General features: G+C 40.7%; 1 protein-coding gene across 1 annotated transcript; it reads right to left on the bottom strand.

Moving 5' to 3' along the window:
* Positions 1-821: 821 nt before the first annotated feature.
* Positions 822-27387, bottom strand: LOC146324895 (semaphorin-3F-like). The gene is made up of 18 exons (XM_084720518.1): positions 26866-27387; positions 24129-24265; positions 12178-12338; positions 11004-11066; positions 10781-10900; positions 10491-10584; positions 9265-9384; positions 9000-9145; positions 8789-8903; positions 8616-8685; positions 6831-6975; positions 6503-6725; positions 4529-4617; positions 4388-4429; positions 4112-4269; positions 3946-4013; positions 3720-3847; positions 822-2252 (listed from the first exon to the last, which is right to left on the bottom strand). Exons 2-18 carry the CDS (start codon positions 24238-24240, stop codon positions 1875-1877), a joined length of 2232 nt encoding a protein of 743 aa, XP_084576644.1. The 5' UTR covers positions 24241-24265; positions 26866-27387; the 3' UTR covers positions 822-1874.
* Between the last annotated feature and the right edge of the window lie 372 nt (positions 27388-27759).

The following is a 27759-nucleotide window of genomic DNA, read 5'->3' as shown; positions in this document are numbered from 1 at the left end:
CACCACCGACAAAGTGCATAACTGGAAGAACACTGTACGTTACTATAAATATCTTCAACACTCACATACTGTAGGTCACTAGAGCACAGGACAGTAAGGGAGTCATTATATGACAACATCCAAATGGAATTAGCTTAACAGAATACGTTACACCGTACAAACATCGTTACACACCGAGGTTGAAAACAGATCAACAGTAAAATGTACAACTTGCAACAAACAACAACAGGTAAGCATGCAACATAATGCATTCATCATATTATCTTCATACAATACAAGAGTAATCCAATGACCATATATATTATATTCACAATCAATATATTACATTTCTGTTTCAAGATACTTGTACCATAGCTGTGGTTTTGCGTGTTGAAGCCTGTTAAACACATGCTGAATATATTTTACATCACAGTCGTGTGAAAGAGGTGATCCATCACATCTTTTTTTTATGTTTTATCACAGTAATACTATAGTTGCACGGCAATTCAGTTGTGTGTTAAAAATACTCTTCTTTGTTGGTGCATTCAAGGACCATCCAAAATCTGACATTTAAGAATCCGCAGCCTCTCCTTTCACAAGTCATGCTGTTGGAAAAATCTACGACAGAGTATTAGGGCCACATTAAGGAATTTTTCTCTTATTTTGCATTTCAAGAAGAAAGTGGAAATTACTTGCTAGTGCTGCACATTCGAAAAAAATCCTAATTTTGCACTATGAAAATTAAGTTAAAATGTTCAGAATTACAAACTTTATTCTTGGCATTTCAACTATATTCTTGATAAGGCTGAAACTTGAATAAAGTTTAAATATCATGTTGTAAATAATGTCAAAATGTTTTTTCAATTCCCAACATTCTGACTTTATTCTCAACATGCATAATAATAATAAAAAAAAACCCTTCCTCCTCCCATTTTTTCCCTTATGAACAGCCCGAACTGTTCTGTATAAATCAAACCTCAAAAAGATATAATGACCAAGCATGGATGTTGCGTTAAAGTTATTTTTAGTTTCTTGCTCTTAAAATGTTGGTCTTCCACAGTGATTCTCGAGTCACGGATGCTGGAGTTTCTCACAAGCACCTGAACAAACCAACGAGAAGAAGTTTAAAACCGTCTCTATGACTGATAGTTGATCAATTTTGAACCAGTATGAAGTCTGTAAGTTTATCTAAACTATACCTGAAAGGGAGAAAATCAATATAAAATGTACAGTATTTTTTGGGAAGTGGTCACAAATCATGTAAAATAAACACAATTTGTATTTTCTAGGCTGGCGTTTGCAAAACCACCAATATGGTACTTTAAAGGGAAAATTCAGCACTTTTCATGTGGACGTCCAGTCAGTGTTGATGGTAAATGTCGTCACTTGAAGCAATAAACTCCTCAGTGTGTCATACATTGACCGAGAAACATGAGCTCACACACTACATGTACCAGGATGCATTGCATGTGAGCCTCTGATACTTACACCCATGTGAATGTGTACTGTCTGTTGCTTTGTTTATCAAAACAGAGCATCAGATGACAGAAATACTCATCTAGCGTGCCCTCTGGCTACCCAAATGTGGAGACTAGGAATCCAAGCTGATATAGCCTGCAGTACTTCCTTAACACCGGTGACATCACTGTGACACCATGACTCAACTTTCTCTGTCCATATATCAAACACTGAGGAATTTATTGTTTCATCTGACTGCATTTACCATCAACACTGACTGGATATCCACATGAAAAGCGCAGAATTTTCCCTTTAACGAAAGCATGACAGCATCACCTGCCTAATGAATGGAGGTGACACACGATCATGCATGTCAAACATAAAAGTCCACCATATAGTCCAGACAGGCCAGTGTTGGACAGCGTCAGTCCCGTCCTCTAGCCGAGGCCTTGGTCCTGGCTCTCTGTGTGCCTGCGGCTGGTGCGTTTGCGCTGCTGCTGCTGTTTGGGACTGAGCTGTTCCCAGTAGGACTGGCAGTACTGGTTAATCAGTCTGATCTCAGGTGGGAACGGTGTAGAGACGAGCGACGACTGCGTGTAAGGGCCCGCCTGGCGGGTTTTTGGCTCCTCGTCCTCATCTTGGTCGGTGAGAGCTAAAACGATGTCTCGGTCCAGGATGCGCAGCGCCACGCGGGCCACCGTGTGTTTGAAGTTGTTCTCGGTGGCGAGGCAGTGGTAGAGGCCTGCGTCTGATTGGTTGAGAGACTTCAGGAGGATACCGTGGTTGGTCTTTAGAACACCTCCCACACGGTTGAGCTGCAGAAAAAACATAACAAAACAGGAAAGTCTAAGAGAGGCAATAAACACAGTTTTGAAATAGACAACCGTAGGGGATGGCATGAAACTGCAACAACTGCTGTTTTTTTCTTTTTTTCATACAGCTAGACCCTCGCTGCATGTAAAATGAATAAATCAATCAATGCTTCAAAAAATTCAACAAGCAACAGGAGGGGCAGTAACGGTTAAATCTCAGCAATAGATGAAACTTACTGTCCGTGACGCAGCTTCAGGCCTGGAAGTTTTGACATGTTTTATGCTGTTTTAGTGTTTATTTGTTTGTGTTTTTTTTGTAGGTTAACCTGTTTAACTCTGCATTAGTATGTTGCACAGCTAATGTGGCTGCTATCACAGGCTGGGGCGATGTTGGACTAATGTTGTAAATGTTAAGCCTCATTTAAAGCAAACTAATTAACAAGAGAAGTAGTAGTAGCTTTGATGCCAGAGATGATTATTTTGTCTGCAATCTCAAGACCTTTATGATGCTAAATTTCAAAGCTTTTTTGGGTTTGTTGAACGGTGTGTACACGGTGTGGCATTGAATTTCCATATTTCACAATGAAACAGGAAGTTGTTACTCAAATATGTACTGTTCAATCTGCCCCAAACTTCATGTTTGATGAAAGTCCCAGTGTGAAGACGTCTACATTGCAATATTCAGCTGTAGCGCCATCTACTGACAACAGGAAATAACAAATTCAGATTAACTTGAACTGAATTCTCTCCTTTGATGTACTCCTCGTAGTTTGCTGACCAGGTCAAGCTTAAATCTGGTCAGAAAAGCCTCAGGAGCTTAATGATGCAATGTAGTGAAGCTTGTGAGCTTTGTGGCAGGGTGTAGAATTTCAATGCTTTGCCAGAAAACAGTTGTGTGTAAAGTTGTTGTATCTTGACTCCAGATGGTCAAATCTTTTACTTGTACAAGCCCACACTGAATTATAGTCACAGCGCCACCTACTGGCAACATGAAGTGAAACCTAGTTTACATACAGCTCATCAAATGTATGCAAAATCTCCCACGTTTCTCTTCCTGTGCTATTTCAGTCACTGGTGTAGTGTCGACCAACTTCCAGCAGCAACACAGCAGCTGCTGCTGCTCCCCCCGACAGGTGGGAGGTGCGAGGGCCCGTTCAGTGCTGCTAGCTTCAAAATCCCCCTACCAGCACCTATAAAGCTCAGTAATTAACACGTTAAATCTTGCTTGTTTGGTCCGTACAAAAATAAGTGCAAAAACAACATGTTGGATCTTTACGGGCGGCTGTGCGCCCTCAGGCGCGATGACTCTCTGTTGTCTGCTTGTTGCCTGGTAACTTCATGGTGTTTAGAAGACTCATATTTACCACACAGATATGTGAGTGGAACTGATATTCTCATCTAACTTTCTGATGGTTTTATCTCCCAAGATGTCGAACACTAAATTACTAAAATGTAGTTGTTCTTTCTCACCAGTTTCCTCTTTCCGTCCCTCTGGAAGAGCCACTTGACGGTGGCCTGGGGAGAGCGAGGCTGACACTCCAGGAAGGTGCTGCTGCCCTCCACCCCAAACTGCACCGTTTCTCTCAGACGTTTTTCCACTGCACAGACAGAGAGAGAAGAAATAGTGACGACCAGTCAAAACAAACTAAAATCTGCAGTGTGCACGACATTTAAAAGCACGGAAAAGTTGCCACACCTTTGGCATTAAAGCCTCTGCACTGCCTCAGTGGGTCGCCGTGTTTGACGTCCTGTCTCCTGCTCCTCCTGCGGCAAAGATCAGAATTCAGAATTAAGTTAACTGAACGCGTCCTCGTGTTGTAGTTTGGAAACATTTCACTGTGACGACGCGAGACCTCCCTGACCTCTTTGTGGACGGGGTGAACGCAGAGCAGCTCTCTCCATCCCAGGCGCAGTAGGGGTCTCGAGCCAGACAGCAGTCAGAGCAGGCCCGGCCGTACACGCCACAGCGGTGCAGCGACACCTGGGTCAGCCCGGCGTCTGACGACACGTACAGCTGTTGCTATGGTGACGCAAGCAAAATAAACTCAACTCAGCGTGGTCGTGAGGAATCTGTTGGGGCAGAAACACTAAAATGTGTGTCACCAAGTCAGATTTGTCTTTGAGATGAGTTTACTTACCCTTTTAGAGGAAATCTTCATTGTTTTAACTGGAGCTCTGGTCTGTGAATTTTTTAAAAATGGGGAAATAAAAATAAATAACACTTTATATTTGAGATGAGAGTATTTTTGTCTTTTCAGGAACACACATTTTAGACCTACCCGGAAAACCTCCACTTCCTCTAGTGTCAGTTCCTCCATACTTGTTGGGTCCTTTGGCAGAACAATAACTTTTTGGACAGTTCCTCGATCTGGAGGTGAGAAAAATTATGTTTAAGACCGACATTTTCTTGCCAAATTAATCCCGCAGCCATCAGCCCTACTGCAAAGTTATTACAGTTGACTATAGCTAAACTAAAAATGGAAACTAGGTGTGAAGAAACATTTTAGTGAACAATGAAAACTAGACACTAGTGTGTACACTGTAAACATGATAAAACTCAAAATTTCAAGGCAATTTACTTCAAGAAATTTTAATTTTGAGCTCAACACAAACTCTTGAGTTTTGAAAAAGATTTATCAACTAATAATCTTTTGTTGAGATAATTTATTTTTCTTTTTTAGATAATCTTTTACCTTTGAGTTTAAAGAACTCCCCAAAAAGATGCAAGTGAAAGTGAAATAAGTACCTGCTCACTGTACATTATCCTGCTTATTACACACCGACTTACCAAAACAAGTCGATAATTTGACACAAAGTACTGATTTAAACATTAATTTATTGCTCCTCCAGAGTCTACGATCAGAGCTGTGTCCATAGCAACAGCTTGTTCTTCATAGCAACAGTCTGTTATACATAGCAACTGCTGGCTATACAGAAATGACAGACCTGAGAATGCTGTAACTGACCAATCAGAATCAATTCATTCATTCATTCATTCATTATCTTCCGCTTATCCGGGGCCGGGTCGCAGGGGCAGCAGTCTGAGCAGGGACACCCAGACTTCCCTCTCCCTGGACACTTCTTCCAGGTGTTCCGGAGGGACCCCAAGGCGTTCCCAGGCCAGCCGAGCGACGTAGTCACTCCAACGTGTCCTGGGTCTTCCCCGGGGCCTCCTCCCAGTGGGGCATGCCCGGAACACCTTCCTAGGCAGGCGCCCAGGAGGCATCCGATATAGATGTCCAAGCCACCTCAGCTGACTCCTCTCGACGTGGAGGAGCAGCGGCTCTACTCCGAGCTCCTCCCGGATGACAGAGCTCCTCACCCTATCTCTAAGGGAGCGCCCCGCCACCCTGCGGAGGAAACTCATTTCAGCCGCTTGTATCCGAGATCTTGTTCTTTCGGTCATGACCCAGAGTTCATGACCATAGGTGAGGGTAGGAACGTAGATTGACCGGAAAATCGAGAGCTTCGCCTTTCGGCTCAGCTCCTTCTTCCCCACGACAGACCGGCGCAACGACCGCATTACTGCTGCCGCCGCACCAATCCGTCTGTCGATCTCGCGTTCCATCCTCCCCTCACTCGTAAACAAAACCCCAAGATACTTAAACTCCTCCACTTGGGGCAGGGACTCTTCTCCGACCCGGAGGGAACAAGCCATCTTTTTTCTTTTTTAACAAAGCTGTGTGATAATGGTTATAATTAAAAATTTTAACTTGCAACCATTTCATTTTCAAGCACCCAAATAAATGAGACTCAAGACTCAAGTTTTTCTAAAGAAGAAAAGCAAATTATATCAACAAAAGATTATAGATGGGCAAAACACTGTTGAGTTTATTTCAAAACTTAAGAAGCAGTTGCCTTGAAATGAGGAGTTTTCTCATCTTTTTTTTTTTTTTTTTTACAGTAAAACTAAACAAACAAAACAAAACTAAACTAAAACAAAAAAGTATTCAGTTTAGTTTAGTTCTTGTCAATTTGGTCAAAACACAACAAGCAAGAGGAGACATCGGTAGATCTGTTTAGTGAGACTGGGATGTCTACATGAGTGTTCAAACTTCTGAACTTCTTCAAACTTACCTCTGACAAATACCACACATATTATATTAAAAATAACAAATCTAATAAAAACTAAACACTAAAAATGAGCATCACTCACTCTGGAACTAACTAACTAAAATTACAAATATAATAAAAATAAAAACCAATGAAAGATACAAAACTATAATATATCTTAAGCCCTGCAGCTGTCTCACCTGTCCCCAGAAAGAGGACCTCGTAGCGTCCGTCCACAGCATCCACCTGATCCACCACCATGGCAGTGAAGCGGTAGTCAACGCCGGTTCTCACCACCAGGGGGCGGCGGTGGATTGGATAAACCGAGTGAAACATGAGGGGGTGGGCTCTGATGAAATTCACAGCCTCATCTGAGAAGTTCTTGGAGGAACGGATCCCAGGAGTGAAGGTTCCTCCTGGACACTGGGTGGGAAGAGAGAGGAGGTGGAGTTTGTTTATGTAATCACTTAATAAAATCATTTAGACGTCTGTGGTCAATTTGGTTGCATCACATCAGAGATGACGTACTGTTCCAGGCCGTGGGTAGGGAATCTTTCCAGTGTACTCCGTCCATTGGTAATTATGGCCGTGTTTGTGGGCAAACGGTCCATTGAAGACATTGCGGATATCAGCCATCGAGTAAACACAGACTGCTGAGCCCTTGAACACAGAGCTTGAGAACAAACAGACAATTAAGGTGAGAGGTAAAGGTAGGACGCAGCTTGCACAATATCCCCGCAATTAAAGCATGAACTGTCCACAAAATATGTGAAACATGTCAGATGAGGTTTGGTTAGGGCTGGGTGACACAGCTGAAAACCCCATCACAATAAATTAATCACAATAAAATAAAATAAATAAATAAATAAAATGTTTATTTAACATTTTAAAGGTGGGGTAGGCAGTTTATTTTTTCCTGTAACACTTTATAGTAACCATCATTAATAAATGGTAAATTGATTGACAAACGTTCACATAATGTTTATATATGTTTTATAAACCATTTATTAAAGGGACAGTTCACCACAAATACCAGAATACATACTTTCTCCTGGACTGTAGTGCTGCGTGTTCATCTACATAATTTTGGTGTGAGCTGCAGAGTTTGTGAGTCTAGATGGATAAATAACACTACAGTATTTTTGATTTGGGGGTGAACCGCGCCTTTAAGCAATTAAGCAAAAGTTTTATAAACATTAGTTGCAACTTTATAATGGCCATCCAAATAATAAGTATAATATTTACGCAGGTCTCCGCAATCATGTTAGCAATAATAAATATGTAACATCTAGACATCTAGACTTTTAGGAAAACAAAAAAATACTTGGGTAGATTTAGAAATAGACCATTCTTTCAACATAGTGCATGTAATGCAATGTAAGCAAGCTACATATGTAAGGTGTTAATCATTAATTGCAACATAATATGCATCCAAATAATATTTCTTTTAAGAACATTTTTTTGGGCTTTTGCCTTTATGAGACAGGGACAGCTGAAGACAGGAAAAGGGACAGAGAGACAGAGGGGTTACATGCAGCAAAGGGGCTCAGACAGGAGCTGCAGAGGACTCACAGCCTCAGCTCAAACCGAACTATAGAGTTTTACAGTTCATTTTGTAATCATTAATAAATATTCAATATTGTTTAACTGTAAATAACAATAAATTTAAGTTCACTATCAAGTTACCATTTATTACTGATGGCTATTATAAAGTGTTTGGGGAGACAGTTGAAGACGTAGAGAGGAGACTCAACAATCAGCCGTCTTTCTCCAGAGTCTCTTACTGCACCTTTAATGACCCATTTTTTTAATAAAAACAAGGAGAAAAAAGGTTGAGTTATTTTGGGTTAAACCACTTCATTTATCAAGGCGCACAGATAATAGACTCAGAATATCAAGAGATACGACAGGCCAGGGGTCTCACACTCAAATTAGCTCGAGGCCACTGCTGTTACTGTCATCTCAAAGAGGAGCCATTTCAATGCTGATGAACTGCGAGAAAGCACAACGTTTTCTGAAAATTTCCATCGCTTATTTTTGTAATTTCCTTTTCAGGTTGGAAAGAGATGTTTTTTGTTTGCAGCAAAACAAGAAATAAAGCCCTGACTCTCTTCTTATCAAAAACTACTCGAGCATGTTTGGGCACCTTTGACCTTTGCTATTATTTTGCCCCAGACCATTTTTTTTGCAAATAGAATTTTATTATTGCTTTTGATAAAGCAACTATTGCTGAGTTTTATCATTTATTTGTTTTATTGCTCAGGGGTTGGGTGACGTCTGAATTTATTAAACATGTCTCCAAATACAACTTACCCTGCTGTAGTGAAGAGAGCGTACACCATTGGGTTTCGCTCATCCTGTGTGGGCTGAATAAAAACATCCCCTGGAAGAGGAACGATACAGGTAATCAATAACAAGATGGTGAAAGCAGCTGGAATTAAAATGCAATCAGTTTAAACGTGGCGCTTATTTTATTGTGGCCTCACGTAGTTCATCGAACCGCGTCTCCACTCCATCTTCTCCTATCACCGAGCAGATCAGGCGAGCCTTCAGGAACGTCGTCCAGCGGTTCACCAGGGACTTCTGCCCTCCTTCATCATTCTGGACAGGAAGGAAATTAGGTCACCGCTCAATACGCACAACAGCGCGTTTCATATTACAAGGTGAGCATTTATTTTTATGACGCGGTTGACTCACCAGACACACTCTTCCCACCCGGGCTAAAACGCTGGGGCTCGCCCCGCCGCTCGAGTCCAGACTCTTCTCACGGAAGAAGAAGTAAAGTTTGTCGTCGTTCCTTTCTGCACTGTCAGGGATCTGCTGGATCTGAACAAACACCGGCTCTGGAGGATGACAGCGGATAAGCAGAGGGGGGATTGAGGCAAGCGGTCGTCAAATAAAACGAGAGGAACCGTAACCTGTAATCAGCGGCGTTTACCTCCTCACGCCCACACTTACTCACCGTTGAGCCACCTGGAGTCATACTGCTCCGTTCTGATTGCTGTTCTGCCGCCCATCGTTCTGAACAGAGCAGCGTCTGTACTCATGAAGTCAATATGGACGCCTGCGTAAAGGTTACCATCTGCAGAGGACAGACAGTGAGACATCAGACAGGTGAGACACGTGAGAGTGAGGAATTTTAGAAGATTTACTGTTTTTGTGCCTACAGTGTTAGAAATAAAGGCGCTGACTAGAACCATAAAGGGTTCTACAGCCTGTCTCCATAGGAGAACTGGTTCCTGGTAGAGCCTTTTATAAAAGTTCCACTTGGAACCCTTTCACCCAGAACTCTGTATGAGAGGTTCAAAAAGGAAAACCCTTCTATGGTATAATGGTTCCACCCAGAACACTCTCTGGAGGTTCCATTCACAACCTTTCCACCTTCTAAACCTTTTATATTCCAATGGTTTTATGTAGAATCCACGCAGATTGTTCTACTGAGAACCCTTTTTTATTCCAACATTTTTATCTAGAACACACCCAGGCTGATCTACCAAAGAATCTTTTATATTCCAATGGTTTTATGTAGAACTTACAATGGAGGTTTTACTGAGAACCCCTTTATATCCCAAGAGTTTTATCTAGAACACATCCAGGCAGTTCTACCAAAGAACCTTTTAATCTTACAAAGGTTTTATCTAGAACCCACTCAGGGTGTTCTACAGAGAAACCTATTATATTCCAAGGTTTTTATCTAGTGCCCACACAGGGATTCTTTAGAAAACCTTATATTTCAAGGGTTTTATCTAGAATCCACCCAGGGGGTTCTTCAGAAAACCTTTTTATATTCCAATGGTTTTATCTAGAACCCATTCAGGGTGTTCTACAGAGGACCCTTTTATATTCCAAGGTTTTTATCTAGTACCCACCCATGAGTTCTTTAGAAAACTTTATATTCCAAGGGTTTTATCTAGAACCCACTCTGGAGGTTCCACAGAGAACCTTTTTACATTCAAATGGTTTTTATCTAGAACCCATTCTACTGAGAACCCTATTAAATAATGGTACAAAGAGCCTTTAATGAAAGAGTTCTTTAATCTTCCAAGAACTCATTCTGCCAAAAAGGGGTCTTTGGATGAAAAGGGTTCTTAGTGGAACGCTTGGTCTTGCAAAGAACCCTTGACGAATTCTTTCTTCAAAAAAGGGGTCTTCAGAACCTTAATTCTAACAGTGCATGAATGAACTTACGTATCAGGACTGCGATGTTCTCCTGTTTGGGATCGTAGGAACATTTTCCCTTCCCTGAGTCCACATACCCAGGGACCAGCCTAAACAGGTAGTCCTGCAGAGAGAAGAGACTGCGCATAAAAATAGATCGCTAAGACGTCACCAGGGAACGTGCAGGAAATCATAAACAAATCAGTGTCCCAGTTTGTAGTCCTGAAATATTTAACAGGACGATGCTTTCCAGGCCTACAGCCGAGGGATTCTTGCTGTGAAATCCCGCTCGGGGAAGCTGTAAATGTCTCCGCGCTCACCTCTGCCCTCCACCCTCTGTTGATGAATGTGCAGATAGGTTGGTACGCCCCCGTTCCACAGGTGTAGAGGTGGGTGCGGTTCCACGGCTCGATCAGGCGCACAAAGTTGGCACATTCACCCTACACAAAGAGGAGTAAGACAAATGGAATTCAAACATCGTCCGTATCATTGTCCCGTCTTGAAAGCATTTTGAAAGAGCAGGATGTAAACACATGATCCCACCTGTCTTCCCTTTCCCGTCATCTGACATTCTCCCTTTCTCTTGGCAGACGCCGGCCAGTGGATCTGTAGTTTTTTTAAAACAGCAGACACCAAGAAATGCTGGATTATCAGGGATCATTGTGTGCAGAGACTTAGAACTTAGAACTTCAGTAACTTATTGTCATATCTGCTGAAAATGTCACTACATCCTGACAGTACACTCTTAAAGTGCTAACTGGAACCATAAAGGGTTCTTTGGCTTCCAGAGGTTGAACATTTATAAAGGTTCCACCTGGAATCATTTCAGAGGGTTCTTCCTAGAACCCTACCTAGAACCATCTACAAAAGTTTTCACCCAGAACACCCTATGGGAGGTTCTACACAGACTCTTCTATGGTGTAATCGTTCCACTCAGAACCCTCAATGGAGATTCAATACAGTGTTTGTCCACCTTCTGTGGGTTTCATTTAGAACCCACCCAGGGGAACCATTTAATATTCCATATCAAATTAGATTCCACCCAGAGGGTTTTACTGAGAACCCTTTTATATCCCAAGGATTTCATCTAGAACCCACGGAGTACTAACAAAAATCCTTTTATATTCCGTGGGTTTATTCTAGAACCCACCCGGGGTTGTTCTCTTGGGAACCCTTTTACATCCCCAGGATTTCACCTAGAACACACCAAGGGGATTCGATCAAGAACCTCTTTGTATTCCATGGTTTTCATCAAGAACGCACCTAGTGAGGTTCTCCTGAGATCCCTTTTATATTTTAAGGGTTTCATCTAGAACCGAGCCAGGGGTGAAAACACAAGAACGCATGTAACATGAACTGATTAAGAGGGTTCCACCTACATTTAAGAACAATGTATAAACACTTGAATATTTGAGGATGAGGATCTTTTAACAGCTATGATTTCAAAAATCCTCAAAGAACTTTTTCTTCCAAAAAGGGTTCTTTGGATGCAAAGGGTTCTTCTGAAACCCTTAATCTTTAAAGGAGCCCTTGATGAACAATAAATAAATCAGCTAGATGACAAAAATAAAATATTTTTTTTCTTTCTGTTAGGATATTTATCAACAAATATGGCAATAAGTTGGTTTTCTTTTCATAGACGTTACCAACTGTAGCTTTTACTTCAAATACCAGACTGGATTTAAAAAAAAAACTGGCTGGTGGAGTTTATACGCACTATGAGAGGCTCCTTGTTGACGTTGTGCATGTCCAGAGCCACCAGGTACTCCCGGCTGCCCAGGTACAGACGGCCCTGGTCCTGGTCCATCAGCAGGATGCGGTAGTCGCTGGTGTTGAAGGAGAAACTAAAGGGTCTCGCTGCCCTCGTATCCATCAGTTCTGTGTTGAAAAGTGTTGAAGATTTGTTAAAGTGGAAACTTTTCAAATATCCCTGTAGCCTTTCTGTGCTGTGTGGAGAAATAATCAGCGTCACTATGGGAATAAGAGACAATAAAGTAGCAGAGTGGAGAGGGTGGGCAACGTTAAGTAAAACAGTAAAATACTTCATTAAAGCGAGCATGGATTTACCAACAGGCCGACTGGACGGGCGCCCGGAGGCCTCCCACCTCTTGTGGGCCTCCAACGCCTCTCTTGCTGTGGCCTCATCCTGTCCTTTACTTCTCTCTAACTTGATTTGCTAATAAGAACAATATTATGATTGATTTGCTGTCTCTCTATCATTATGAAAATGATGAGTCAACTCACCGCAGGAATTTAGATAGCGGCAAGGCCGGATATGACTATGATATTACCTTAATTAAGACGGAAATGACAACATTTAAGCTGCTAAGATAACTAACAAATGCTGATAAAGAAAAAAGAAACAGTGGAGCAGCAAAGCACACGAGCCAATCTTTCTTCCATGATGTGTTTGTGCCCTTCAGGGTGTATCTCACTTGGCAGGTGTGGTGCAATAACAGTCATTGTCTGCTAAAACTGATTGCATTGCCCTGTTTATATATTTATGTCTATAGCTGCTTTTATCTGGATCAGACGGTCAAAATAAACATAATTTTATGTTTGTGGTAAAAGTAAAGGTATGTACTCATTAAACTTTACTACCTGAAATGTTTCTCCTCTGTTTCGTCTTTGTTTATTCCTACAGTTGGAAACTAGACTGTAATTAAAATGCAACTGACAGATGGGTCATAAGCTGCAGTTGTCCTTATGACTGCATTATTTTACCCGCTCTATGCATAAATTATAACCAATCCAATCCTTTTTGCTGTAAATATCTTTACATCTTCTTAATCTGTGGCTGCAGTGACTTAACAAATAACAACTACTGTAACTGTACACAAACATCTGTACTTTCTCCTCCTTAAATTTTCAAATCAGGCCTGTTATTTTAGTTTTAATGCATTTGAGGGGAATTATTGATTACTTTTATTTTGCATCACCGTGTGCTGCCTTCGCAACATCGGGATGGGTTTCATCCTAAACGGACGGGACACTAAGAAATAGAGAAGACGACTCCTCGGTGTATCCATCAGTGCAATATCACGCATGAGCAAGATGTAACAGACAGAGGGAGACTGGCCTGCGGAGAAAAGGTGTCTGATGAATCTGTCAGCTGCCTGTGAGAGGCTTTTAGGCTCTGCAGGGCTGATTTTTAGACTCAAAAGTGCACACTTTGATTCAACAGAACCAGCTTCTGTTGAGGCTGAACAAAAGATTTCAGTTGTCCTGTAGAGACGAGGGAATTTCTAACAAAACAAAAGGCTCAGTTAGAGCTTAATTGTGCTCCTGTGTTGACCACAATATTTCAAGTTCTGCTGCTGACAATGAAAACTGATTTGCATGTCATTATTTTCAGTAAATAAATATTTTTAAGTTGGAATGTGTTAAAATTCCCCAGACTTGTGGAAGCTCAGGCGGGCTGCAGGAACACTGCAGGAGTGCAAGACAAGCCCAACATTGTTATCTGACAATAACAAACAAGGACAAGTCCTACACTGTAAGTTGATCAGCTGTTTATAACTGTGAATTGTCTGTCAATGTAAAGTTAAGCCAGTTATCCTGGAAACAAAAGCCCACTACTCTGAAAATACACACTGTGGAGGTTGAGTTCATTGGCTCTCTGCCAGACTCCATTAACAAATTATTAACAGCTACTACTTCTAAAATATTATTAATGATTTCCTATAACCCATAAAAAGACACTAACTCATCCTGCAAACATTAAGCATTAATTTAAGCTATTTAACATGAAATGGGCAAACAACAACACAAGTCGCAGGCTGGAGAAGAAAAAAGAAGGACACCACAGCTGTATGTGTGGTGTCTGAGAAGAGAGAATTTATTTTATTTTATATGCATCTTGTTAATTGTTGCAGGTACGTTGCTCCTAGCACTGATAATCCTGGGTGGCGAGTGGAAAACGAAGCTTTCAGGATTTGGCTCCACACAGAAGAAGGCCTTGATTCACTACTTCTAACACCGACTCACAAATCAAATGTTTATTATCCCTCACTTGAGTGGCAAGCACCTTTTTATTGAAGTCGCCATGACGGTAATTCGCATGGCGCGAGTTGTGATGTTAATTTTAAACCTGAAGTAATTGCAGGCTGTTTCTAACCTGTGCTGTATCAAATTGTTCCCTTTGCTTTTACCTGAGAAGCATCTCTTTTTTAGTGACAGGCTGTTAATTAAAGTGTGGATGTAATACCTGTGATTGATGTGGCAGCATGTGGTTATGCAGTCATTTTAACATTTGTGTTGCTATGGATCTGATATTTTTATTTTACCTTTATGATTGTCTGTGCTTATTCACATTTGGTCCATGTTTTAAATAACACCTCGTTTGAAAACAGAGAAAAAAGCTTCAGCTTCTAAATAAATCTCCTTTACTTGCAGACCAGTAGTTTCTTTATTGATGTTTGGCACTTTACTCATAACCTCACTGTGGTTACCTGTGTGTTTATCCTTTAAATTAGAGCGTCTTTCATTCAAATTAAAAAGGGAGTGGCATTGTTTGTTCTAAGATTAATGCCTTAAGCCTAGTTTTGGCAACACATGTAACTCTCTCACCTCCTGAATAATGCGGACATGATTTTCCAGGGAAAAATCAAGCCCGGAGGCTGACAGATGAAAGTGAGGCTTATAGGGAACCAGTCCAAACGTGGACGGGGTTGTTATTCTGCAGCCATTACACCTTTTACTTTATATTAACAAGTTAAAGCAAAAAAAGTTGTCCATTTCCACTTTAAGAAACCCATCTACACCATTTAGAAAGCCAACAGCAGGGGGAGCAGAGGTTACCTCTCTAAAATCTGTTCCCATTATTCCCTTTATGCCTCGAACATGTTTCATTACTGACTTGGATGAACTTGTGGTCCCTTGAACAACACCCTTCTCACTTCTCCACTGGAAAATGTGTGTCACTGATTAAATATAACTCAACTTCGTGCATTTTAAGAAACATATTTGCTTTTAAGATCTCAATATTTCATGCGTCCTGACTGTCTGATTGAGTTTAAGGCACCGCATGCCCGGTGGAGTTAAGATGAAAAAGCAGGTCCCTTAGGAAACACGGTCAGTGGAACTCGGAGCTAATTCTTGAGATCAGGATTGTGTTCAGCAGAGCGTAACCTGTTAAGACACGCTGCACTGGAAAATGTTTCTCCTTTTTTTGTTCTGCTGAAAGCTCTGATTGAACAATTTTCATCTGCTGCGAGACAAATGGACTGTGTGCTGCACTCCGCCTCCCAATGTGACTTGTTTCAGGTCTTCCATCTGACAATTCATTACATCGGTTTAAACACATATAAAAGCAGCAGACTCACATCTGCAGAGGTGGGAAGTACAAATACTTTGTGACTCCACTCCCAGAGTTTTCTGGTATCTGTAGCCTACTTTTCTGACAACTTATTACTTCTAGTTCCTACATTTTCACACATATCTGTTCTTTCTAGACTTAACAATCACAAAACAGGATTGTTACTTTAGTTGTTATGCATTTTGAGGGGAAGCAACCATCATTTTTATTTGGCATCATCGCTCAAGACCAATTTCATGCATATGTGTGTATATCACACACGAGCAAGACAACACAGACAAGAGAGGACGAAAACAACATAAAAAACAACATAACAACATCTAATAAGACGAAAACAACGTAAAACACGTAACAAGACAAAAAGAACATAAAAGATGTAACAAGACAAAAGCAACAAAACAAGTTGTGACGAGATGAAAACAACGTGACAAAACGAAAACAATGCAAAAGATGTAACAAGATGATAAGAAGACAAAAACAACGTAAAAGACCTGACAAGATGAAAGCAACATAAGAATTTGTGACAGAATGAAAACAATGTAACATGACGATCGATCGACGAAATGGCGTAAAAGATGTAATAAGACGGAAACAAAGTAACAAGACAAAAACAACGTAATAAGATGTAAAAAGATGATATCAAGACAAAATCAATGTAAAAGACATGAGAAGACAAAAATGGTGTGATACGACGAAACAACGTAATGAAAAGACGTAACAAAGAAAACAAGTCAAAACATGGAACAAGAAGAAAAGAACGTAACAAGACAAAAATGATGTAAAAGATGATAAAAACGCCCTAACAGATGTAAGAAGACATAACAAGAAGAAAACAACATAACAAGACAAAATGAAAACTACACAACAAAATGTACCAAGACAGAAACATAACAAGACAAAAACAGACAGAGAAGACTTGCTCATGAGAGAAAGGTGAGGTCCAGTTAGCTTTACAGAGAAAGAAGTGGGAGAAATGTCCTTCAGAGGACTACTTTTACTTTTTTTGTACTTGTACTTTGTACTTGTACTTCTACTTGAGTAAGAATATGTGTACATTTAACACCTCTTCACATCTGTGACCAGGGGTGGCAGTAATGCATTACAACTACTCACATTACTGCAATTAAGTTATTTTTGGGGTATTTGTACTTTTATGAGTATTTTTCTCAAGTCTGTAATTTCACTCTTAAGCATCCATTACACTAGGTAATCTACTTCATGTCCTTTAAAATCATATTTTACTACTGAGTGGGCCTAAAATTTGAAATAAAATCCAGACCTTTCATCTGCACTTCTGCAGCCAGTAGGATTATCTGATTGCAAACAGTCTGATGAGAACGATGACATACGGACGAAAAAATGCTGCAGCAGCCACAGATTTTAAGAAGTGCCCACTGACCTGAACAGTGCAGGAGTTGACAATTTAGACTGAAGATTTAGAGCAGGGGTCTTCAATGTTTTTCAGGTCGTGGACCCCTGAGCCGATAAAGAGATGGGACAGGGACCCCCTGCTACATATACTGCATTGAATATTTTCAGATTTTCCTTTTACCTGTAGCTGCTAAGTCAGCAGCAGTTATAGCACGGCTAACAAAAATCCAGCGAGGCTCACAAGAGTGTCTGTACAGCTAACATACTACTATAACTAATTGCCCAATATGTTTCAATATACACAGCTAACTAGTTCACTGTTATGGATATGTGGTGCACTTTGACTTATATAGAGGTGAACAGCATGACAAAAACATCTTCTGCATCATAAACCCCGCCCCCTCCATGTTAGCAGATGGGACAGTGATTTGGAGGACCCCCTGCAGTAACTCTGAGGACCATTTCGGGATCACGGACCCCCTGTTGAAGACCCACGATTTCAAACATAAACTCCTTTCATCATCATCAAAAAAAAAATATAAAATCACTTATATTTTGAGTAGTTTTTCAGAAGAGCACTAACTTTTGAGAATATTTTTAATACAATTAGTTGAGTAATATGTCAGTAATGTAACAGTACTTCTACTTCAGTAATCTTTCCACTGCTGTCTGTGGTATGTGTAAGATATTGACCACCATATGTCCACACCGGGGACACAACGCAGGCATGTCAAAGACAGCAGGCTTATATAATGACAAATGTTCACGCAGACCCTCAGAAGCCGGCTTACAGGGATTCAGGAGGAAGCACAATCTTTATTTACATCAAAGAGCCTGCCATCTTCCTTTTGAGGTCAACGTTAACAGGATGCAGTCAAGGTGCCACTAAAATAAGCTATGCAATCGGATCTCCGGACGACACGAGACGGAGTCATGGAGGTGGTGGGCTGAGGTCCGGTTCTGTTCCTGAGAGGTAAACACAGGATAACAAGCCTCTGGACAGGCTCCACTGGGCCATAGTGGATTCACTGAACGGGCTAAATGTAGAAACACCACACCCCTATACATGTCTCCATTCTCCAAAAATAGCCAACAATGTACTGCCATCATCTGGTAAACATTCAGCAAACACTTATCCCCTGACAACATTCTCACACTGATAGGGAAACACGGGGAAGGACACACAGTTATAGTATGAAGCTGCGGCTGCACCACTATGAGCTCTCATGTTACAACCTGACAACATATTGTCACTAAGGCACTAATGACCACTGCTGTTTAGTCCCAGGCCTATTTCAAGTATGAACTAACTGATGACCAGAGGACCAGAGGTAACTAAGTACAAATACTTCATTACTGCACTTAAGTAGAGTTTTCAGGTATGTCTACTTTACAAGAGTATTTATTTTTCTAACAACTTTTTACTTTTACTCCCTGCATTTTAAAACCAATATCTGTACTTTCTACCATTTACATTTTCAAAACAGGCTCTTCACTTTAGGTTGAATTAATCTGAGATTATTAGTATTATTATTATGCAATTATTATTTTGATTTTGCATCACTGAACTGCCCTCTCAACATCAAAACTGATTTCAACCTAAATAGATAATAATAAAATAATATATACAAAATTACAGAAGAGACAATAAGTTGGTGTATCAATAAGTGCACATTACATACAACAGCTATAACAAGACGAACAACAGCGTGATAATGTAACAAGATGAAAACAATGTAAAAGATGTAAGGGGATAAGATAAAAACAATATAGAATAAATAACAAGACAAAAACAACATAAAAGATGTAATTAGATGAAAACAAGATGTAACAAGACAATAATGTAACAAGATATAATAAGATGATAAGATGATATAACGTAAAAGATGTCACAAAATGAAAATAACATAATTAGACACAACAAGATGAAAATGACGTAAAAGACGTAACAAGGCGAAAACAATGTAACAAGACATAACAAGATCAAAACAACGCAAAGGATGTAACAAGACAATAACAAAACAAAAACAACATAAAAGACATGACCGGATAAAAATGATCTGACAAGACAAAAACGACGTGAAAGATGTAACAAGATAATAACAAGACAAAAATGATGTGAAAGACATAACAAGACAGAAGCAACATAAGACTTTGGCAAGACGAAAAAAAATGTAAAAGATGTAACAAGATGCAAAAAGACAATAAGACAAAAACATCATAAAAGACGTGAAAGAAAATATGATGTTACAAGACGAAAACAACGCAAAAGATATTATAAGATGAAAACGATGTAAAAGACGTAACGGGGTAAACAACGAAAAACGGGTAAAGTATGTAACAAGATGAAAACAATGGAAAACGTAAAAATGTCCTTCAGAGAGAAACTGTTTACTTTTATGCTTTGAGTACATATCGGAGGCTGCACTTCTTCAGTTTTACTCGAGTAAAGAAGTAGAATCAGTACTTTTTACAGGAGTATTTTTACTTCTGCTGGAGTGACGGCTGTGTGTATTTTTGTCACCTCTGCTGATGACAGCACTGTGAGCGCATGAGATTCTAAAACGCGGCTTCGGTTACACGGCACATTTTGCTCTCTAGCAATGCTGACTAATTCTATCAAATGAGACCCAGTCGGCCCCCTTTGAAGTGCGTCTAACTGACACAACTTCCCAGTGACAGAGGAAACAATGTAAGATCTCTATCCTCTGCAGGCCCGCTGAACCCCAGAGTGTCACTCAGGCCGGCTCATTCGCTCAGAAGAGTCACATGTCCTCCAGCCGCCCCGAAACCTCCTCCACAGGCGCCTCAGGGAACAAAGAGGCTCCGTGTCACAAACAATGAACAATAAATCCTTGGAGTGGCAGAAAACAGTTGGGGAGTAAATCCAACTTCTCTCCTTTTTGTTTGGTATTAGGGGGAAGGGTGAGCGAGGGCTGTGAATGTGGCTGCTTTATCGGAAAAACCTCACCAACAATCTAACACCTCTCAGCTGCTCTCAAACAAGCTCCCGTACATGAATTTTTCATGGAGAGCTCTGTACAGATGTGAATTCCTGCATCTTACACAGGGAGGAACACGATCAAGTTCAAGACCAAACTTGTGTAATTGGTCAAACCACAACTTTGTGCACCCTGCTTCTGCAAAAAAAACACGTTGCGAGTGTGTATAAGCTGTTTACTGAAAGGGGATTAGTGTTAAAGGTCATATAAAAATGCACTGCAATTACTCTCTCGAGCCTCAAATGGAACCGTTGCCGTATACGACAGCCACAAACAGCATGTAGACAGCTGTTTTCAGTCTCACAAAATCAGATGAATTCAACACAGCACACTGCATGTCGACTCCCACCACACGTCTCATGATTAGCTCACCTCTAATCTGCTTCAGATGTCTCCTGTTGAAATCGTGCAAAATCATAAATGTTTCTCACAGTTGCAGTTGAGCAAGATAACACACAAAAACGTTAAACGGATAGTTTGGAGGTTTCGAAGTGGGGTCGTATGAGGTATTTATCCATAGTCAGGGTATTACCTACAGTGTAAGGCGGGCGGCACGCCTTCGGTTTGGAGAAGCGGCAGGAGTACTGGCGGAGGAAGCTAATAAACGTGTCACAATTCTCCAAATCCATGATTTGATTTGGCTGTAAATTTTTAAGGCCTTCATCCAATTCGATTTCTATTTTGCTACACTGACAGCTGTGCTACTGTTGGACTAGCAAGTCTTTATTTGTTAAGATCAACAGATCATTGCTTTTATGCCCTGACAACTGTCATCACCTTCTTTAAAAAGATAGTATACATGGTATCAAGTGTGATATAGCGGCCTTATTGTTGTTTTTTGTCCTTGCTGCAAGTAGGCGGGGTGGAGAGGAACAAAACAACTGGTAGAATCTGGCTTTAATCTTTTTTATTGAAACTGAAAGCTCATTCCAAGGGATTTTCAATTCAATATTGGAACTATGACACCCCTAGAAGCTAAGCAAGACACTGCTGTGGACAGGATCAACGGCAAAATATATTTTAGCCACTTGAAAATAAATATTTATATCAATTAAAGTGTATGCTGTAGTTAGAATTTTATTTCAGCTTCCTCTGACAGAAAACCACCATCATATAAGCCAGATATTGCTCTCTCCAAATCCACCAGACTCCATTGGCAAAAGCAGTAATTTTACCTCGCAGAATGCAGGTGTTTCTGGTCTACCGCTGCTTTGATCGGGTAGTTTGTGTTATTGTGTGATTTCTGTGTTTTAAAGGGTTAGTTCAGTTCACCAAAGCCACACCATAACACAAACAAACTAACAGTTTGAGGCGGTGGTAGACCAACAACTCCCATGTTCTGTGAGGTAAAATTACTGTTTCTGCAAATGGAGTCAAGTTTCTCTGGAAAGAGCAATATTTGGTTATATATTTAGTGGTTTCCCTTTGGAAGAGGTTGTCTGATGGCAAAGTAAAGCAGTGAAAACATCCTGAATATAGCATACACTTTTACTACTACAGATTTTTTTTAGGTGGACCTTTTGAAGGTGGCTAAAAAACCACCATCTACCGTAGATAAGACACCGACTGTGGATAAGTGGGTCATACAACTCTTCAAATAATCCAAACAATCCCTTTAACGCTGCCTGGACCTGACCTTGGACCAGAGCCTTCTGACTCGTCTCTACATGAAAGCATGTTATAAATCTTATTCACACCTCTAATTCTTACTTACAGGTACTTCAGGTGTGATGTGTGTGTGTGTGTGTGTGTATGTGTGTTTGTGAGTGTGCAGCACCACATGCGCAGGTGCACTTGAAGTGACAACATGACAGTGATGCAGAGATAACTGTAATCATCCAGCATTGTTTTGATCAAAGGTGTCATCCACATATTTGTAACCTGAATCTCTGCAGTTAGAGTTAATGAGGACAAGCAGCTACATGGGAAAATCCAGAAAGTCTACAAAAAAAGGCTTTAAAACCACTATCCACCCCACATTTTGACTTCACACCTCGCAGCCAAAACATTAAAGGGATAAAATATCATTTTGCTCCCTGTGATCACATTTCAGGTGCTTCCTTCTTGTGTCATCGTGTCAGACGTTAAACACAAAGCAGAACTGACAGGTCAGACTGTGTTGCGTGTTGGTCTTAGGGTGTGGGGGGAGAAATTCTGTCGAAGGGCACAGAACCAGTAACCACCTACACGTAATATCCACCTTTTGTTTCCAGGGTCGCTCTGTTTGACATGTGGCAGGAAATACGCTCTTTACATATGTATAAAGAGGAAACATAACTGGCGCTGGTGTGGATACGTGCGTGGGTGTGTGCACAAGTTTGTGTGTGTGTGTCTGTGTGTGTGAGTGACTGTGTGGTTCTTAAATAGGGGACCAGGGACTCCCAGGGGTCCGTGAAAAGTTTTAAGATTCATTGATTTATATACAATTTGAATAATTCAACACATATTATTTTAATTTTTATAGTTGAGATGAAATAAAAAATGCCTCTTAAACCATCTCAGAGCACTTACACACTGTGTACCTATTTGACAACACATGCTAAAAAAGAGCCGATCATGTTTTCTTCCTGTAAAACAAAGTGTAACTCTTGCTTATGTAAGCTAGAACAAACCAAATTCAACCAATAATACATGACATCCACCTGTCAATCAATCTTCAGCTTTTAGCCTTGCAGAGCTAAGATTCACTGATTAGCTAGCTAGCAACAGTAATAGTACATTGGCGTATCTTCAGGTACTCGCCACCTCAAACTTGTCCTGTTCTCCAAAGTACAGACCCACTGGCTAGAATTAATTCACTTTGTGGTAAGTGCTAAGTTACAGTGGACTGCTTCAGCAGCTTGCTTATGTTAGCTACATGAAGCTAACACCTCATGAGCCTAACTGATCAGCACAACTTCATGACTTTTACAAAAACACAACTTAATGACACTGTTCACTGATTTGGGGGGAACTGCTTCCCTCTTACGTCCTTCAGCTGCTCGGCTTCAACTTTGGATGATTTACAGAGTTCCTGCTAACTTAGCTGCCGTTAGCGGGCAACAGAATGGAGCTCATTAGCCTTCTAGTGAACATGGCCAGGGCCAGAACCGAACACAGCCTCCAAGACTGACGGGGAATAGAGAACCAAAGTGTCTTTGCTTGTTGCGAAAGTGGCGAACTGCTAACTGCCTTTAGCCCATTTAGCAGTGCAGCTAAGTTAGTGGCCAAACCTGGCAAGAAAGGCACCTCTGTACTGCATTCCCAGTCAGTCTCAAATGCTGTGTTCAGTCCCAGTCTCACAGTGTTGGCTGGGAGCTCCTGGTTCAAGAACAGTCAGCTTGGTTAATGGACAGCTGACTGTAGCTATATGGCAGTGGGGACGTAGCATTGGCGCTGTTGGCTATTGCAACAAGTCCCTCCCTGGCTGCCTGTTTTTACAGGAAACATCTAAAGATGCAGAAGTAAATAGCATTCTGCTTTCCATTTCATGTGGACTTCAAATCTAAAATAGCTCATAGATTAACACAGCTTCATAACAGTCTATAACTCTTACTATAAATCTGCCTCCCACCAGTCAAGCATGCGTCACCCACATGTCACTCATTACTGGTAGAAACCGGCTCTCCCTACATGTCTCTGGAGTGAAGCAGCCACTCAGAGACTGGTAGGATGGACAGATTTAGAAAATTAATGGCTACTACGGCAAATAAGTTGATGGACGTGAGGCCAAACATGTCTTAAGGTATCCTGTGTTGACATGGTGCAAATATATTTAATACTGGTCTAATGTCTCTGTCGAGGTGTAAAACTTTGTCAAATTATTCCAAGGGACATACATGGGAGGAAATAGTTTCTATCTTCTATATCTATATATCTTCTATCGACTGTTAAAATCTCGAGAACTGCCGACTCAGTGGGAGAACCCAAACAACTAAAAGAAACCATTATGACAATCCCTGGCGTCAGAGGAGTTTTAGTTAATCTGTGCGAGCTCACCTTTGAAGGAGAGGCGAACCCGCGGAGCAGACTGCTGCAGGCCCGAGCCTCTGTAAACACACAGGGCCAACAGGAGGAGTTGGGCTCCAGATGCTGTCATGGTAACAGTCATGCAGGTAGCCCACAGAGATCTAAATCTGGACGAAAAAAGAAAAGAGGAATGAACTATTATTATAGAGTGCCCCATGAGAAATACGAGACAGAAAAAGAAGGGAGGACAGGCAAGAGACTTTCTTTCTCTCTTTCTCTGATCTTTGTGATCAGAAGTTTGGCCTGCAGCCTTCCAAGGCAAGACATATAGTTTGGCAGGAGAGAACAACGTCCAAATCTTCACACCTGCTCTGGAAAATATGACAGGCCTATTATTTATTTAAAGTGTAAATGTAGTGAGGTATGTGTTAAGACTGTATAATGCCGTTTACAAGCACAGTCGCACGGAAAAACTCTGAAAAAGGAGATTAAAGTCTTCTTTGTCTTAACCTTGTGCATTTTAATAAACATATTACATTTTCTTAAACACATATTTCATCCGCATTTTCCTCGAAAACCGAATAAAACAAGTCTCAGATGCCCATCAGTGATTCCCTCTGCCTCTCCCTCAGTCTTTCAACAAAGCACGTCTGCGTACTTTCAGGAGTTGACGAGTGAAATACATGACAGTTCAAAGAAACAGGTAGTCCTCGCTGAAACAATTTCTGACAGTTTAGGGGTGTTGAAACGTAGACTAACTGTTAGACCTTAACTCAAGCATTCATTATGCATCTGCACTTTGCTGGAGAGGATCCCATATAAATTATGAATACTAAAAGCTGAGTCCACAACATCCATTAAATTGTCTCCCTGAAGGTGTGCTTTGCTCGGGCTATAAGCCATCCCACGGGCTTTTCTTTTTCTCATGGCATCATGCAGCCGAGGGCCTCCAGTGGCACACGGTACAAGCCTTGGAATGAGGGCTTTTAGTGAGAGGCAAAAAAACTAGAGAGATTTCACAAAATGTTTGTTATATTTCATTAGAATTTATGTCTGACACATTATATAATGAAAAAATATGCCCCAATTAAAAAATAAGTGATGAAACTGACATGACTGGCATGCTGAACATTGAGAAATTAAAAACAGAAGCCACTGGGAACGCCTCTTCGCAGGCTTCCTGGCATAATCACACAGTTGCCATATATCTGCTCACCAGGGAAGCTTGATCTCCATTCCTGCCATCAAACGCTGTATATTATTCACTGTTAATAATACATACAGAATGCACCGTGAGATGTACGATGAAAAACAGAGCTGCAGCAATTAGTCGATCAATCGATTGGTTGGACAGGACGGCCAACTATTTTGATAATCAATTAATCATTCTGATGTCCAAATTCTCGGATTTCAGCTTCTCAAATGTGAATATTTTCTGGTTTCTTTACTCCTCTCTGCCAGAAAACTGAATATCTCTGGGTTGTGGACAAAGCAAGACATTTGAGGACATCATTTTGGGCTTTTGGGAAACAGTTATCAACATTTTTCACCATTTTCTGACATTTTTATAACATTTTATGGGCCTTACAACTACTTGATTAATCATTTTGAGGCATTATTTTAGGGAAAAAAAAAGTCCAAATTCTCTGATTTCAGCTTCTCAAATGCGTTTTTGGTTTCTCTGGTCCTCAGTGAAAGTAAAGTTAATTATCTTAGGGTTGTGGACAAAACAAGACATTTGAGGACATCATCTTAGGCTTTGGGAAACATTTTCTGAAATTCTATGGACCAAACAACTGACTGATTATTCGTTTTGAGGCATTATTTCAGGAAAAAAGTCCCTGATTTCAGCTTCTCTCTTTAGTCCTTTATGCCAATAAACTGAATATCTTTTGAGTTGTGGACAAAACAAGACATTTGAGGACATCTTCAACATTTTTCACCATTTTCTGACATTTCATGAACGAAACAACTAATCAATTAATCAAGAAAATAATCAACATAATGACTGACGATTACAATAATCATTAGTTGCAGCCCTTATCGAAAATGATGTGGATACACTTCCTGTCATGAACAGTGGTCACACGTATCTGTCACCTAAAGACAGGATCATCCATTACAAACAGCAACAGGATCACTTTATGAAAAGGGCATTCATAAATAATTAATTAAACATTGTCACCAAAACGATATTTGTCAAGTAATCAGGGTAAAATGGGCATATGAGCAGCACAGACACATTTTAAGTCCTTATTTGAGTTTTTTTTAATGGTAAGGCAACAAGGCAAAATGTCTTTATTTTACTGTAATTCATACCCTACACAGTATATTTAATGTACTTTCATTTAAATGAGATTAGAAACATAATGTAAGGTGAAGTATTTTCGTTAGAATAACTTCAAAATGTCTGAAACCATCAATCAGGAACTAAAATACAGCTAATAATGTGTGTCTGCTGGCCTGGTGGTATTTGTATGAATGACGGTGTTTCTGCCGGTTTTCTGTGCTGGGTGGTACCGGCAAGACAGATTAAAGTTCGGCTGTAATAACATATGGTTTCTCTTTAAATAAAATAATTATAGGATTTCAATAACCTAGTTCTTTTTTTTTTCCGCGGAGCAGTGCGCACTTACCTGTGAACTCAACATCCAGAAATAGGACCCGAACAAATGAGTGCACTCCAGTCATCTACCATGAAAGACTGCGCTACAGAGTAACCAAACATGAGTTAAAAGTTAAACCACAGACGAGTTAAACGTCCTACCTTTGATTTCTTGACTTTCTCTGTCTTCGCTAAACGCCCGTGAGATCCAGAAAAACTTGCGGGATGTTACCGCTGCATTCCCCGCGTTTTGTGCCTCGGAGCTGGATTGGAAAAATCTCCCTCAGCAGCAGCAGCAGCGCTGCCTGCGCAGGAATAAAACAATCCGATAGGTTTGCAAATTTCCCTGGAGAGAGAGAGAGAGAAAAAAAAAACGCTGCCTAATCAGTCAGTCGCTATTAACCGACGGTTTTCTTCCATGAAACATTAAAAGAAAAGAAAAAAGAAAAAGACACGCAGCTGATCCCGCAAACGCTTGTTCCACTCTTTCCAAAAAAAGTTTAAGCCTGGATGGCAGCAGCCATCCCCGTGATGTGAACGAGATGTTGGTCCTTTAAATGGCTCCTTTAACGGGAGTTTGAGGCTGTTTGAGTGTGAATCAAGTGACCAGGTGCAGGTGTTGGGAGGGAGAGTGTCTGCCCTGCTGTCCTCTCCCTTCTGTTCTGCCCCCACCCAGCCTTCCCTCTCCTGTTGGCCCACAGCAGCATTGGACCAAACCTCTTGGTACACCATATGGGTATGATTAACCCTGTCACTGCTGGTGCATTTAACACACACTGCTCCACTCTAGTGTAAACTGCCACCAGTCCTGTGTCAGTTTAATATTTCGCTCTTGGCAAAGTTCATTAAAGCTAAATGATGTAGTTAAAGGGGAAACACTTTTCATGTGGACGTCCAGTCAGTCTTGCAGTCAGCTGAAACAGGGCTGTTGCAATAACTGCAATTTTGAAAACCACACTATTGTCAAGCCAACCACAGGGGATGGCAAGCAACCAAAACAACAGTAATGTTCATGTTTTTTTTTTTTTTCATGACTTCATTGCTGGTTAAATGGAT

This window comes from Lutjanus erythropterus, chromosome 6 (genome assembly GCF_056507025.1).
Source record: "Lutjanus erythropterus isolate fLutEry1 chromosome 6, fLutEry1.hap2, whole genome shotgun sequence".
Lineage (NCBI taxonomy): Eukaryota > Metazoa > Chordata > Actinopteri > Lutjaniformes > Lutjanidae > Lutjanus > Lutjanus erythropterus.
Note: the sequence above shows the minus strand (reverse complement) of the source record. Positions and strands in the feature narration are given on the sequence as shown.